We start from the raw sequence: 13,841 nt of genomic DNA on the forward strand, positions 1-13,841 counted from the left end.
CTATCAAAATAAAGTGTGACGGAAGAAACGAGTAGCCGACAACCCGCCGTGGTTCCACCGTTCTGTACCTTTCAACTGACCTATCTCAAGCCCCACCCCACTCTCTTCTTGATCCTCCAATCACAACGGTTGCTTCCCTCGGACGAAAAGAGAGCGGAGCTTGAGATAGATCAATTGGAAATAGGTTGATAGGTCGGAACTCTAATTATTCCCAGAAAGGTGAATATAAATACCCAGTAAAAAAAATAGGCGGCTCTACTCTGTCTACCTACTGTATGTGTTCACCCTCAACTACACCACTGCAGAGACGAGTGAAACGAAGAGATTCATTTTAGATATGTAATCAAATGAAAGATCAACACAACAGCGCTGTGTTGTCGACCCCTCAGTTCTTATCGGCAAGGCTGCTCCAATCGTGCAACTCACTATCTAGCAGAGGCGGGACCGAGTCATTGTTTCGCAAAGTCCCAGGTAAGTCTCAAGTCTTTACACTCAAGTCCTGAGTCAAGTCCCAAGTCAAGACAGGCAAGTCACGAGTCTGAGACTTTGGGTTTTCAAGTCCTAAACAAGTTCTAATGTGTTGTTTACAAATGCAATGTCATTTCAAAAGTGTATAGCAACAGATTAATAGTTAGTAGTATATTACATTTAGATGATTCTGCGCTGACACACGACTCCCTTCTCTGTTCACACAACGTGATTGGTTGCTGATGGATTGGTCTAAAGTGGAACTGGAATCCAGGGAAGCGTGATTTGCTTTACACTTTTTATGGCATCAATAAAGAAATTTACCGTAAACAAATGTCACATTTTGGGCACAGGGAGAGTGTCAAGTCTTTCAAGTCATAAGGCTCAAGTCAGAGTGAAGTCAAAAAGTCACCGGCGTTAAAGTATTGATGATTTTGTCGAGTCGAGTCTGAAGTCATCAAATCTGAAGTCATCAAATAAAGTCACGTGACTCGAGTCCACACCTCTGTCATCCTGCACTGTGTTTTCCCACAATAAACTGAGATCATAAGCTTTAAAAAGACTCCACTTCAAGAGCAAAAACCAGCACTAGTATTATTGAATTAATAAAAGACTGTATGAAGTGGATATTGACTTTGGCATTTGTTTTTCCAGTAAGTATACTCCTGCAGGGAAGGGTTTCCTCTCGTCAAAGCTATACACACATACATATATAAGACTGTAAGACACAATAAGACATTCTCTCTGCATGATTAGTGTTTTTCCATATAAATTGCTTCAAATACACATTCTTCAGCCTTAAAGTATAAACAATATCATAAAACAATGTTTGGCAGACCCAGGAGGCCCCTGATCGCCCTAAAAAAAACTTTTGATCACAAATGCTTTGGTCTGTCACTGTATGATATGCTCCAATAAAATACGCTTCCTTCGTCTCCTTCTGTCGCCTTCTCATTTCCCTCCTACTTCAAAAACAACTTTCCTCGACTCCGTTCCACATCAGAATTCCATCCTCGCTCTACATTCCATTCATCTCACGTCCTCGTTCATTCATTTGTTCTTCCACTCCTCCCTCATCATCCTCCTCCTCCTCCTCCTCCTCCTCCTCCTCCTCCTCCTCCTCCTCCTCCTCCTCCTCCTCCTCCGGACCCTCCTGGGTCTCTTATATATATCTATCAAGCTTCTCCTCAAGTGTTGCAGTGGTCGTAGAGGAGGTGCGCACGTCGCTACCGCAGAACTGGGCGTTCTGGAACCCATCACTCCTGTTCTGAGAGGCTTGAGGCTAAGACATGGGAGCTGGGACCCCTGCTGACCCCATTACCGTGTGCTCAGACAAGACCGGGAGGAGACGTTGAGCGAGTGCGAGCATGGTCACAGGAAGACGGTATGGCCTGAGGTTTGCTGTAGGCGGCGCTAACCGAGGTCGAAGACACCTTCGCTCGACTCACCCGTTTCGGACATTGTGGACATTCTCTTCGTGGAATAGACTGGTGTGAACTGGTGTTTACATCGTGTATGGGTTAGTTACATGTTACTGTTTAGATCAGACTACTTCCTGTGTCTGTGTGGCAGTTCTGCTTGCCATGTGAGTCGAGCGGGGGCCACATTTCTCTTCGCAGTCTGTCTGAACGCACGGTTACCCGGGTTACCCCGCGATGCCCAACATCCCCACATACAATGATGTGATCACACTCCTAGGCTCTACTTCACTGTGTACTCTCAACCCAGCGTGAATCTGGAATGGAAAAAATAAATATGTGTTTATGGGCTGCAAACTTGGAAGTTTGATAACTTTGCCATTATCGAAGGGGAACGGAAGGATTATTTCAGTTTCTGTCCGAGAAAGTCAGAGCAGTCAGTGACTGTAATCTTTACATTTTCGCTGTTAAACGGCGACATTTAGCACCTGGAAAATGTAATTTCGAGGCCCAAAAGACAACAGTTTTTTTTGTCTTTCGCTCCAGTACAATCTCATGTGTGGCCAGAAGCACAAAGTCAAGTAGAACCCGGACGTGACTGATCACTGTTGACATGCTGTGTACATCACTGTGCGTTTCAGCACAGAGGCACTGCTCCCCCACGTGCTTCTAAAACGTGTTGGGGTCATTCATCTTTTAGCATAAACATGTCAAATGGATGGTTTCAAGAGGTTTTAAACATTAAATCGGCCAGGAAATCTGGTAAAAACACTTCCTGGACCCTGATGGGGGCAGGTCTTGTGCAGTCTATGGGGTAGAGAGAAAACTGGTATACAGGCCAAAACCAGCATCTGTTTCTACCACAGACCAGGGCAAAAAACCTCTTACGAATCAGTTGAATTGTATTGAGGTGTGTTTCAATTCACTTTCCAGGCATGTGAAACTGCCTCAAAGATGGACACATCACTTATACAATATTATAAAACAAAGACCTTCTCAAGTAAAAAAACATTTTAAACGTATTGAACAACTATTTTGTCGCAGGTTCTACTCAAACGACAGCAGGTCCGGGTGATGCTCCGGCTCCTCCACGTCCACTCCCAAGCCCTTCCAGCAGGGGGCGCCGTTCTCCACCAGCCCCTCCTCGCCCAGGCTGATGCGATAGGGAGCTTTGGAGGGGGTGGAGGCCAGCCTGGTGTCAGGGGTCTTCTGCCTGGGCTCCACCAGGTGGTCTTTATGGATGAGGTCTGGGATGGAGAGCTGAAGCTGGGTCTGGGGGTCCGGCTGCTCTCCCTCTACTCCTCCTCCAATCTCTCCGTCCGACTTCCTGTTGGTCTGTGTCTCCACCTCCGGTTTCTTCCTCAGTTCTGCGGGGGAGGCGAGACCCCCCTCGGTGTCTCCGTTTATCCCGGCGTCCTCATTCCCCTCCCGCTCCCCCGACGGGCGCTCCTCCGCGCCCTCCCTGGCAACAAGGGGGGCGTTCTGGAGGGGGGAGGAGATGAAGGAGGGCTCGGGGGTTTCGGGGGAGGTGACCACAGGGTCCGAAGAGATCATCATGTCCTGGGTGGTCTTCAGGGCGCGGGGGAGACGCTTCCTACCCGTGGGGGGAGGGGGGTCCAACCGAGGGAAGGAGTCCAGAGAGAGGTGACTAGAGAGAGAGAGAGAGAGAGAGAGGGAGAGAGAGATGGGGAGAGATGGGGAGAGATGGGGAGAGAAAGAGAGACCCATATGGAAAAAGGTTATAAGAAACCTTTTTGCCTTCAGATATCATACCTTACATATTTTTGCAATTATATGTACGATTACTGGTTGCCCAATTCCTTGTAGGAATCGTGTATGTGGACTTAGATTGTATTCATTTATTTTCCGTATGGGAAGAAATAGAGAGAGAGAGAGAATAAGAGTGGGGGTTGGGGAGAGAGGAGGAGAGCAGGTAGAATGAAAGAGATATGAAACTGTGAACAAGAAACTGAGAAATACAGAAAGAGAGAGGGTGGGAGGGAGGGAGGTGTATAACGCTAAACATTTAGTAACATGCATTTTCAATTATGTAGCCTATATTAGCCCGGAATGATTGATTGCCGTTATTTTGTTTGTTATTGTTTGTTGCATTAAAATTCATTAGCACTTGCTATAAACAATCCAGCCCCCCGTAGCTCCCCCAATCCCAATTCTCTGGCGCCGAGTGTGAGAGAGAGAACAGGTGGGTGGGCGGGTAGTGATAGGTATGGAAGCACAATAAGCTCCAGCATTTTACTGTGGGTCGTCCCAGGGTAAAAGTTTGCTTGTATGGAGGTATAGTTGTATCAAATGTGTAAATGTGTACCAAAAGAGTAGTATAAAGTATGTGTAATGTGAGATGGCGTTTCCATGCCCCGTAGGGACAGCAGATGACATTGGAGACTTCAGATTCAATAGTGTTTTCATGCAAATGTTAACGTATTTTTCTTTAATCTGTTTTATCAGTCTAGCGATAGGACATAAGCTCTCATCGCCTCTACATAGTCTCTTTCATTTTCATTTACACACACACACACATGCGTGCGCGCACACGCACACATGCACTCACGCACGCACAAATAGGTGTTCCAATTGTGCTTTATACTGTAAGCCTGTGAAGGACATCTTGTGTTTTATGCATTGCCTGCTATACAGTCGTTTACCATTGACACAGATTACATTTCCCATGCTCATGCATACAATGGATGAATAAATGAATAATTTATCTTTGCATCATGCCACTTTTACATAATTCATAATCTGTTACACGGGGTCACACATGGGATGGTGCAAGGTCCAGGTACAGTAACACTTACCCTAACCATGTGCATAGTACCCCTCAACCTACAGTAACACTTTAACCATGTGCATAGTACCCCTCAACCTACAGTAACACTTTAACCATGTGCATAGTACCCCTCAACCTACAGTAACACCTTATCCATGAGCATAATACTCCTCAACCTAAAGTAACACCGTATGTGTATAGTACCCCTCAAACTAACGCAAACACAGATCAAGTCTGTGATAAAGTTAAAGCAAATAAAGTCCAAGCAAACTCCAGTAAATAAAGAGAAAACGAAGTCCAGATGATGAAAAATGTCTCTCTTCACTGGCGATTGAGATAGGACGGAGTGTGTGTGTGTGTGTGTGTGTGTGTGTGATTGAGATAGGACAGAGTGTGTGAGTGTGATTGAGATAGGACAGAGTGTGTGTATGTGTGTTTGTTTGTGTGATTGAGACAGGGCAGAGTGTGTGTGTGTGATTGAGATAGGACAGAATGTGTGTGTGTGTGATTGAGATAGGACAGAGTGTGTGTGTGATTGAGATAGGACAGTGTGTGTGTGTGTGTGTGTGTGTGTGCGCGCATGTGTGTGTGTGTGTGTGTGTGTGTGTGTGTGTGTGTGTGTGTGTGTGTGTGTGTGTGTGTGTGATCAATCGCAATCGGATCGTTCTCCTGTGACTGGTGATATGCAGGTTTAAATTACTTATCAAATACTTTGACATTGTTATGTCCAGCGACTCCACAATGCAGCCTGTAGCCAACTCTGTCAGCTAAACAGGAAATGTCTTCTGTAACATTAGCTACGATTTGTTTTGTGAGTGAATGTTTTCTTTCTGAACTGAGGCTACTTCTTATGTGCTCTGTCTGTGCCTCGGGCTAGCAGCTGGCAGGCAGAGCTGCGTTCATAATGGGTGTTCTAGCAGCTACGATTCTACGAGTGTGTGTGCATGCATGTGCCGGTCGCTGTTCATTTCCTATAGTGCTGATAAGTGCTATAAGGCATTCAACTGAGCACCCACAGGCACTCAGGCAGAAACATAAATCGACGCCTTAGCGCCTATATCAGGGCTCCAGACTAACTTTTTTCACCACCGTCCCAGAACCGTCCCGAAATACAATTTTAACCATCCCAAAGTGAATGTAACCGTCCCAAAAATCAAATGTCGTTTCTTTACTTTGGTTTTGTCATCTATAGTTGTTATTGCCATAAGAAACACCATTCATAGAAGGGGAGAATAAATTGATTTAGTCAAAAGGCTCCCAGGTGGAAAGATTTCACAAGAATAATTATGATTAAAAATAAATAAATATATATATATATATATATATATATATATATATATATATATATATATATATATATATATATATATATATATATATATATATATATATATATATATATATATATATATATATATATATATATATATAAAAAAGTGTTTAATAAGGTGCTAGTATAGGGATATTTGGTCATGTTGATTATTCCTTCCATAGGAAAATATATTTAAATGTATTTGTATTTTATTTCATTTTAGTTTTTTTTGTTATTACAAATGTGTGTGTTTATGGTTGAACATGTTAGAGATAAATAAAGATCAAATCAAATCTAACTGAATAAGTTATCACTCTTCTAACAAGAAAGAAAAACGTAGTTTAGCTTTAAACTATATAATGTCATTGCGTCCAGAGATTCCACCTTTGATAACTAAAGTAATGACACTTGACTAGTAATGAAACATGTCCCTTAGATCGCGCTGTCCTCCTGGTCGATATTGATAACTGCTGCTAAAATAAAATAAAATAAGTCCCGAGTCGAGACTCTGTGCTGCTCCCAACGAATCCCAATAGTATGCAACTGCAGAGCCGCAGAGCCAGGGGCGCTTTCAGGTCCGGTCACAGGCCCGCTCAACAGCGCCCCCCACCCAACGGCTGAATTGCCAATGGCTGAATTGGAGTATTGCACTGTGCAATACTCCAATTCAGCCATTGGCAATTCAGCCGTTGGGTGGGGGGCGCTGTTGAGCGGGCCTGTGACCGGACCTGAAAGCGCCCCTGGCTCTGCAGCTGCATGCTATTCGCAAATCCAGCATGAGCCAGCTCCCGCTGCAGCCGTCGTTATCAGAACACTACACACATATCATAATGTTTACAGCAAACTGTAGTTGATCACCAGGTATGTTTTATTAACGTAGAATAATTCATATATATATATGCGCGCACTGACAGTCGGCTAATTGACATTTCCTGTGAAAAAAATTAAATCCTCTCCGTCCGTTTGCGTCCCAAAAAAGATTTCTGTTCGTCCCAAATCAATATTTGATCGTCCCCGGGACGACGGGACATCGTTAGTCTCGAGCCCTGGCCTATATGCTCACAGCATTTTGTAAATCCACAGATACTTTCTGTGGTGATTATGAAACCTATATTATTTCCAAATCAAAGGAAATATATATATACCTTATATAAATGTTTTTTCACAAAATCATCAAGGGGGGGGGGGGGGCGTTTTACGAAGCTGCATCGTTACCAAAAGCATGTTTTAGGTTCGGTAAAAGACGACGCTGTGATCGATACAAAAGCATGTTTTAGGTTCGGTAAAATAGACCTAGAAAATACCTTACCTTAGTCAGAAGGTACTCCAATTAATAATCCCAGTAGTCCCATTGCGATCGTAATTATTCTTGTGCATTGGGCACGGCTATAATACGGGAAACAATAGCTTTCAGGCGATCAGATCTCCGACAGATTGCTGTGTGCTGATGCCAGATTGTGCATCTGGCTGCAGGAACCCTCCCCATCAGAGAGAGAGATACCCAGAGACTAGAGCCCCAGTTCAAACGGTTAGGTGATACTGCCACCTGGTGGGATTCGATCGTCATTGCAATTTTATCATAGGCAGCGGTGCCATGGAGACACAGACAGGTTCATGCGAGTATTTAGAATGGGATCAAAGGAAAAATATCAAAGGATCTAAACCCGAGGAATCTCGGGTATGGCGCTCAACGGTTGGATTTGAAACCTGAGAAATGTCGAGTTTGGCGCTGAAAGAGTTAATATTCCATAAATCTTGTTGCGCCACACACACATGCACACTGTATAGCCTACGTGTCTAATGAATGAGTAGGCTTATATTATTCTAATTACTTGTTTCATTAGGATTTAGTAGATACTATATGCTCTGCCCTATATGTACAGTAAGTACAGTACACATATTAAGGCCGCCAGAGTCGGGCGTATATCATGAGCGGACTGGACTGTACTACTATAGGGCAGCGCAGTATATGATCTCCTAATAAAACTAGTCATTAGAATAATATAAGCCTACTGGGTTCATTCATCACGCACGTAGACTATACAGTACTGTGCGCGCGCGTGTGTGTTTGTGTGTGCGCGCGCTGCGGCAGGTGGCCACGAGCTGTGTGTGATGACAATACATTAATCTAATCTCAATTTGATCGGTCGCAAAGCGCTTCCGCTACCTACAGTATATCCACATGGCCCATCATAGTCAGTTGCATTATAATGAGCTGGACAGATATGTGTCTAACTCTTGATGTCATACTTTTTGCGATTTCATTTGCACACGGCTCTGTTGGCTGGCTTTATAAGGAGCTGCCGGAGGTGTGTCTGTATGCAAATGAACTAAACGGGAACGCGCGTTCATGTTTGTCAATGAGTGACATTCCTCATTGTGGGCATCCCAGCTGGGATCGTTTTGGCCACTTAAGACAGGTTCTCCATGCGTTGGTGAATCCGGGTGTAATTGTCGGCTAGTTTGTCTTTGAGAAATCTTTTGGCAATGTTGGTGAATGAGACCCATTGGACTTTGTGAAGATTCTACAAGGTGGAAAATTCCCTCAGCTTGTAGATTATAGAACAACATTAGAATACAGTGGCTGTTAAAATAAAAAAGCTTTGTGGCTTCTGCCTGAAATGGCAACAGCCAGGGAGATGTGAACTGTAGTGTCTTCTCACTCAGCTAGATGTTTAATATTGCTGAACTGTAGTGTCTCCTCACTCTCAGATAGATGTTTAATATTGCTGAACTGTAGTGTCTCCTCACTCTCAGCTAGATGTTTAATATTGCTGAACTGTAGTGTCTTCTCACTCAGCTAGATGTTTAATACTGCTGAACTGTAGTGTCCTTGTCCTCACTCTCAGCTAGATGTTTAATACTGCTGAACTGTAGTGTCCTTGTCCTCACTCAGCTAGATGTTTAATATTGCTGAACTGTAGTATCTCCTCACTCAGCTACTGTAGATGTTTAATATTGCTGAACTGTAGTGTCCTTGTCCTCACTCTTAGCTAGACATCGAACTGTTGAAATTTGCCTTGCCTTGCCGGGCCGGGCTTGGGTCCCACAAATACATGGAGAGGTGGAGAACCCGGCTTCAGAAGGTAGAAGTTCTAGCCATGTATTTGCTCCACCCACAGACTAAACCAGCTGATTTCACCAACTAGAGTACCTGGCTGAAGTATTTAGAATCAGCTGGTTTAGTGTATGTTCCACAAATCGCTGCTGTCGGGACAAAAACCTCATAACTCCAAAAACCCAACTTTTCAGCAGATGAAAAAAACTAACACAGATTTGAGGGTGAATAGAGTTAGGAGGTTTAGACAAATGATCGGTTTAATGCTTTCCCATTGTTTAAACTTTGTAAAACCCACACACACATATGGAGGATGATCTACGGAGTTGATTTATATAATAAAAAAAAAAATTGAAAAAATGGGAGTTATGAGGTTTTGGCCCGACAGCAGCGAAATACAGTACATGGTTATGTGTGTATTATCCAGCATGTGTGTGTGTGTGTGTGTGTGTGTGTGTGTGTGTGTGTGTGTGTACCTGTTATTGGTGGTCTGATTGACCTGCTCCATGCAGCTCCACACTGCTCCAACACTCTTGTTGACCTCTGTGACCCCAATGTCTTCATGGTGACTAGGCTCCTTCCTCCTCAACAAGTCATTCACCTGGGGGAGAGGAGGAAGAGGAGGAGGGGGAGAGGAGGAAGAGGAAGAGGAGGAAGAAGAGGAGGAGGAGGAGGAAGAGGAGGAAGAAGAGGAAGAGGAGGAGGAAGATGAGGAAGAAGAGGAAGGGGACGATGACAAAGAAAAGCAGGAAGAGAAGGAGAAAAAGATGAGGAAGAAGATGATGAAGAAGAAGAAGATGAGGAAGAATATTATGAAGAAGAAGGAGAAGAAGATGATGAAGGAGAAGAAGATGAGGAAGAAGAGGAAGATGAAGGAGAAGAAGATGAGGAAGAAGATGATGAAGAAGAGGAAGATGAAGGATAAGAAGATGAGGAAGACGATGATGAAGAAGAGGAAGATGAAGGACAAGAAGATCCTACTTGATGGAGTAACTTAAATTTTTATTTCATTGTGTTCAAACCTCTAACTCTATTACATTAGCACTCCGGGTGATTCTTCTCCTGTTGTGGAAGAAAGTTCAAAGTTTCCTATCAAAAGGGACCCGACTCATGCATGTGCTATAAGTGGTTCAAGTAATAAATCGCAAATTACTTTGGGTATGCAATCGTCAGGCGTTTTATGCTAAATGTGCCCTCAGCTAAACACATTTACATAGTCAATGGGTCCTGATGTTCAGCCTCACAGTGCTATTGGATAGTAAATGTGTTTATAGGTCCCACCCTCTGGCCTCTGAAGCTGCTAATGTTTTTATTTATGTGGGCTTCACAAGGTTAAGAGGATGTATGCTCTGGTTGTTCTTGACCATCTTCACACGCAGGGATTCCTTTCCACCCTGTTCCTGCCTGACATAAGAGCAACATGGCCGCCGTGTGAATATGGTCAATAGCGTTATACTAACCTTTGCCCCAACAGCCTTGCCCAGGTTAAGGGCATTCTTCAGCCTCTGTTGGCCTCCAGTAGAGGGGGGAGTCGACTGAGCCCATGCCCAGGCCAGGGTTAACCGATCCCTGGGAGCGACGGGCCAGAGGCTGGCCTGGCCTGGAGGCCTGGAACCTCTGCTGCTGAGCATTAGAGTTCTCAAACATACCCTGGTCAACTGGTACAGGAGAAATGGAGAGAGAGAGAGAGAGGGAGAGAAAGAGAGAAGAGAGAGAGAGAGAGAGAGAGAGAGAGAGAGAGAGAGAGAGAGAGAGAGAGAGAGAGAGAGAGAGAGAGAGAGAGAGAGAGAGAGAGAGAGAGAGAGAGAGAGAGAGAGAGATAATTAGTGTAGGGACTAGGATCACAAGGCTTCACTCAACCAGACGTGGGTATTTCCGGTTTTTACAAGCACATATGGGATTCAGCAGGGATACGGATACACTGAGCAAGGACAGATGGAACAGTTCTGATTAGAATGGAATGTATAATGAAATACATAATCAATTCAAACAGTTTCATCATTCCGTGGCATCTTTTTCATCATCCCGTCATGCTCTGTAAACCTGGCACACACAACACCGCTGGCGCTGGGATGTTGCATCATCAAAGTGCGGCTAATTCGGAACGTCACAGAGATGCACACTGAGCATATGGACTCCCCCCCCCCCCCCTTAACGAGTAAACAAGCAGACCCCTTAACGAGTAAACAAGCAGACCCCTTAACGAGTAAACAAGCAGACCCCTTAACGAGTAAACAAGCAGACCCCTTAACGAGTAAACAAGCAGACCCCTTAACGAGTAAACAAGCAGACCCCTTAACGAGTAAACAAGCAAGCGTTGTACGTAATGTTAAACATGTCTTGAGAAACAAGCGATGGTGCACGAGACAAGCACAGGAGGAGGAGGATATAATAAAGCATAATAAAGCAGCCAACCAATGGAAAACGAAAACGAAACAGACATGAATGCAAGGAGGAAGAAAGAGGGTAATAATAATCATTTAAAAAAAGAAAAGTTCAGACAGCTGTTAAACCACAGAAGAAGAAGAAGACGACGTGGTCTTACCTCTTGGAGAGAAAAGGGCTCTCGGAAGGCATTTAGGCAAGACATAAAAACCTTCTTTAGAATTTGTATAGATTTTTCTAAAGCAAGACACTCAAAAATAAACCTTAACACAACAAGGTGCACATCGATACTCCGGGATGGGAGTCTTGCTCCTGATCGGAACGCTCGGCAGTCGGCACATTCCCAATGGAAAACGATGGAACACACGGACAACTCACCAAAACACATTTCCTTTTTGCCTAATCAGGCAAACGTTGCAGCGGCTCCCACAAGGGACGAAGCCGGGAGTTAATTGGCTGCGAGGCGAAGCCCTTGGGAGCTAGAACTCTGAGAGGATACATCCTCCTCTGCTCAGTTAGAAGCAAGATGGAGCGGGAGAGCTGGGCTAACCTTGACTTCACTTGGACACAAAGTATTTCACTTTACTGTCCTGATCAGCCCTGCAGACATACACAACAGGAAGGGTAATGGGATCTGATAGTATGACTCTACACAAAACACGCGTCAGGGCATTAACGGGGAATGGAAGGGAGAAAGAGAGAGATGGAGGATGGAGAGAGGGAGAGAGGGAGGGAAGAAGGGGGCAGAGGGAAGGAGAGAGGGGGACAAAAGGAGAGAAAGGGAAAGAATGGAGAGAGAGGGAGAGGGAGGAAGAGAGAGAAGGAGAGAGGGGGGACGAAAGGAGATAAAGGGAAAGAGAGTGTGTGTGTGTGTGTGTGAGTGTGAGTGTGAGTGTGAGTGTGAGTGTGAGTGTGAGTGTGAGTGTGTGTGTGTGTGTGTGTGTGTGTGTGTGTGTGTGTGTGTGTGTGTGTGTGTGTGTGAGACAGTTAACGTATACCAGCAGTTAGAACTGCAACACATACTGTACAAGAGTTCCGGTCCTTATGACTCATCATATCGCAATGGAAGTAGCGCTCAATCATTTCTAGTGGTCCAGACCGCACAGTTATTCTAATAATTACCGTACGGTAAAACCAATTATATGAATCATATTATAATATATATGATTATATTATCCCAATAGACGATTAGTCTCACTTCTTCTCCTGCCTGTTAAAGCCCCAATATGTGATTTGTGGGGAAACATCGCCGTCCACACCTTCCCACCAAAGCTTTATCTGTGAAGGCGACCCCCCCCCCCCCACCAAACCTCCTCTAAATGATAGGTACCCTGTAAATATGTTTTCACAAGTTATATATGACTCAAAGCTCTGAGAACTGTGCCCCCGGTGGCAAGAGCCATTTCCTCTGGAATGTTTTGATCAAAAACACACCCATATGGGCTGCTCAGGACATAGGAGTCCTTCCTGCTGTCTGGAACTGAGCCCAGGTCCCAGGTTGTTTGGATCTGCAGGCGCAGCTGATTTATCGCTGGTATTTATGACCTGTGCTCTCCCAGACCGCCCCCGAGCCTGCTGGGCCTGCTCTGCATCGCCCTGCCTCATCTCTTGAATCATCTCTTGAATCATCTCTCTCTCTCTCTCTCTCTCTCTCTCTCTTCTCTCTCTCTCTCTCTCTCTCTCTCTCAATGTCAGTCTCAACGACATTGAAAATGAGGGTGACCTCAATTGTCCTTTTCGAGAATAAATGAAGCTTTGATTCTTGCCCCTCCCTCTCATGCCCCCTCTCTCATGTAGAGGCGACAGGTTGAACAATCTCATCTCATTACCTCATTTACATTCTTCTTCCATCTTTATCCACTTGTACCCCCCCCCCCCCCCCATCTCTCTCTCGCCCTCAATGGCAATGGGTTAAATTAATTATCTCTCCCGCTCCCTCTTTCTCTCTATCTCATATAATGACAATATTATGTTGAATAAATCCCTTCACTCCAACGTCTCTCTCTCTCTCTCTCTCTCTCTCTCTCTCTCTCTCTCTCTCTCTCACTCTTCTTACACTCTGTCATCCTCCTTCAGCCCTCCACCCACTCACTCTCTCTCTCGCTCTCTCTCTCTCTCTCTCTCTCTCTCTCTCTCTCTCTCTCTTCTCTCTCTCTCTCTCTCTCTCTCTCTCTCTCTCTCTCTCTCTCTCTCTCTCTCTCTCACTCACTCACTCACTCACTCTCTCTCTCTCTCACTCTCTCTCCCAGACATCTCTCTGTCAGTAGGGATAATGCATGTATACAACACCGTCTACAGAGACTTACACATATGCAAATAATGCATGTATAAAAAGCTGCTGTGAGAGATTTACATACAGTATAGGAATAATACATATGTTTTAATGGCAGGAATGAAGCTGGAAACAGAATG

General features: G+C 44.6%; 1 protein-coding gene across 1 annotated transcript in view; it reads right to left on the bottom strand.

Annotated features, from left to right (window-relative positions):
• Positions 1 to 1,628: 1,628 nt before the first annotated feature.
• The window catches only part of LOC311225843 (uncharacterized protein), a 407,506-nt gene continuing 395,293 nt past the window's right edge, over positions 1,629 to 13,841 (bottom strand). Inside the window, 4 exon segments of the mRNA XM_084311236.1 lie at positions 1,629 to 3,534; positions 9,521 to 9,645; positions 10,505 to 10,570; positions 10,572 to 10,702. Coding sequence (XP_084167362.1) covers positions 2,934 to 3,534; positions 9,521 to 9,645; positions 10,505 to 10,570; positions 10,572 to 10,702 — 923 coding nt within the window. The 3' untranslated portion in view covers positions 1,629 to 2,933.

Source organism: Notolepis coatsorum, assembly GCF_963971535.1.
Source record: "Notolepis coatsorum genome assembly, chromosome: 3".
NCBI classification, from domain to species: domain Eukaryota; kingdom Metazoa; phylum Chordata; class Actinopteri; order Aulopiformes; family Paralepididae; genus Notolepis; species Notolepis coatsorum.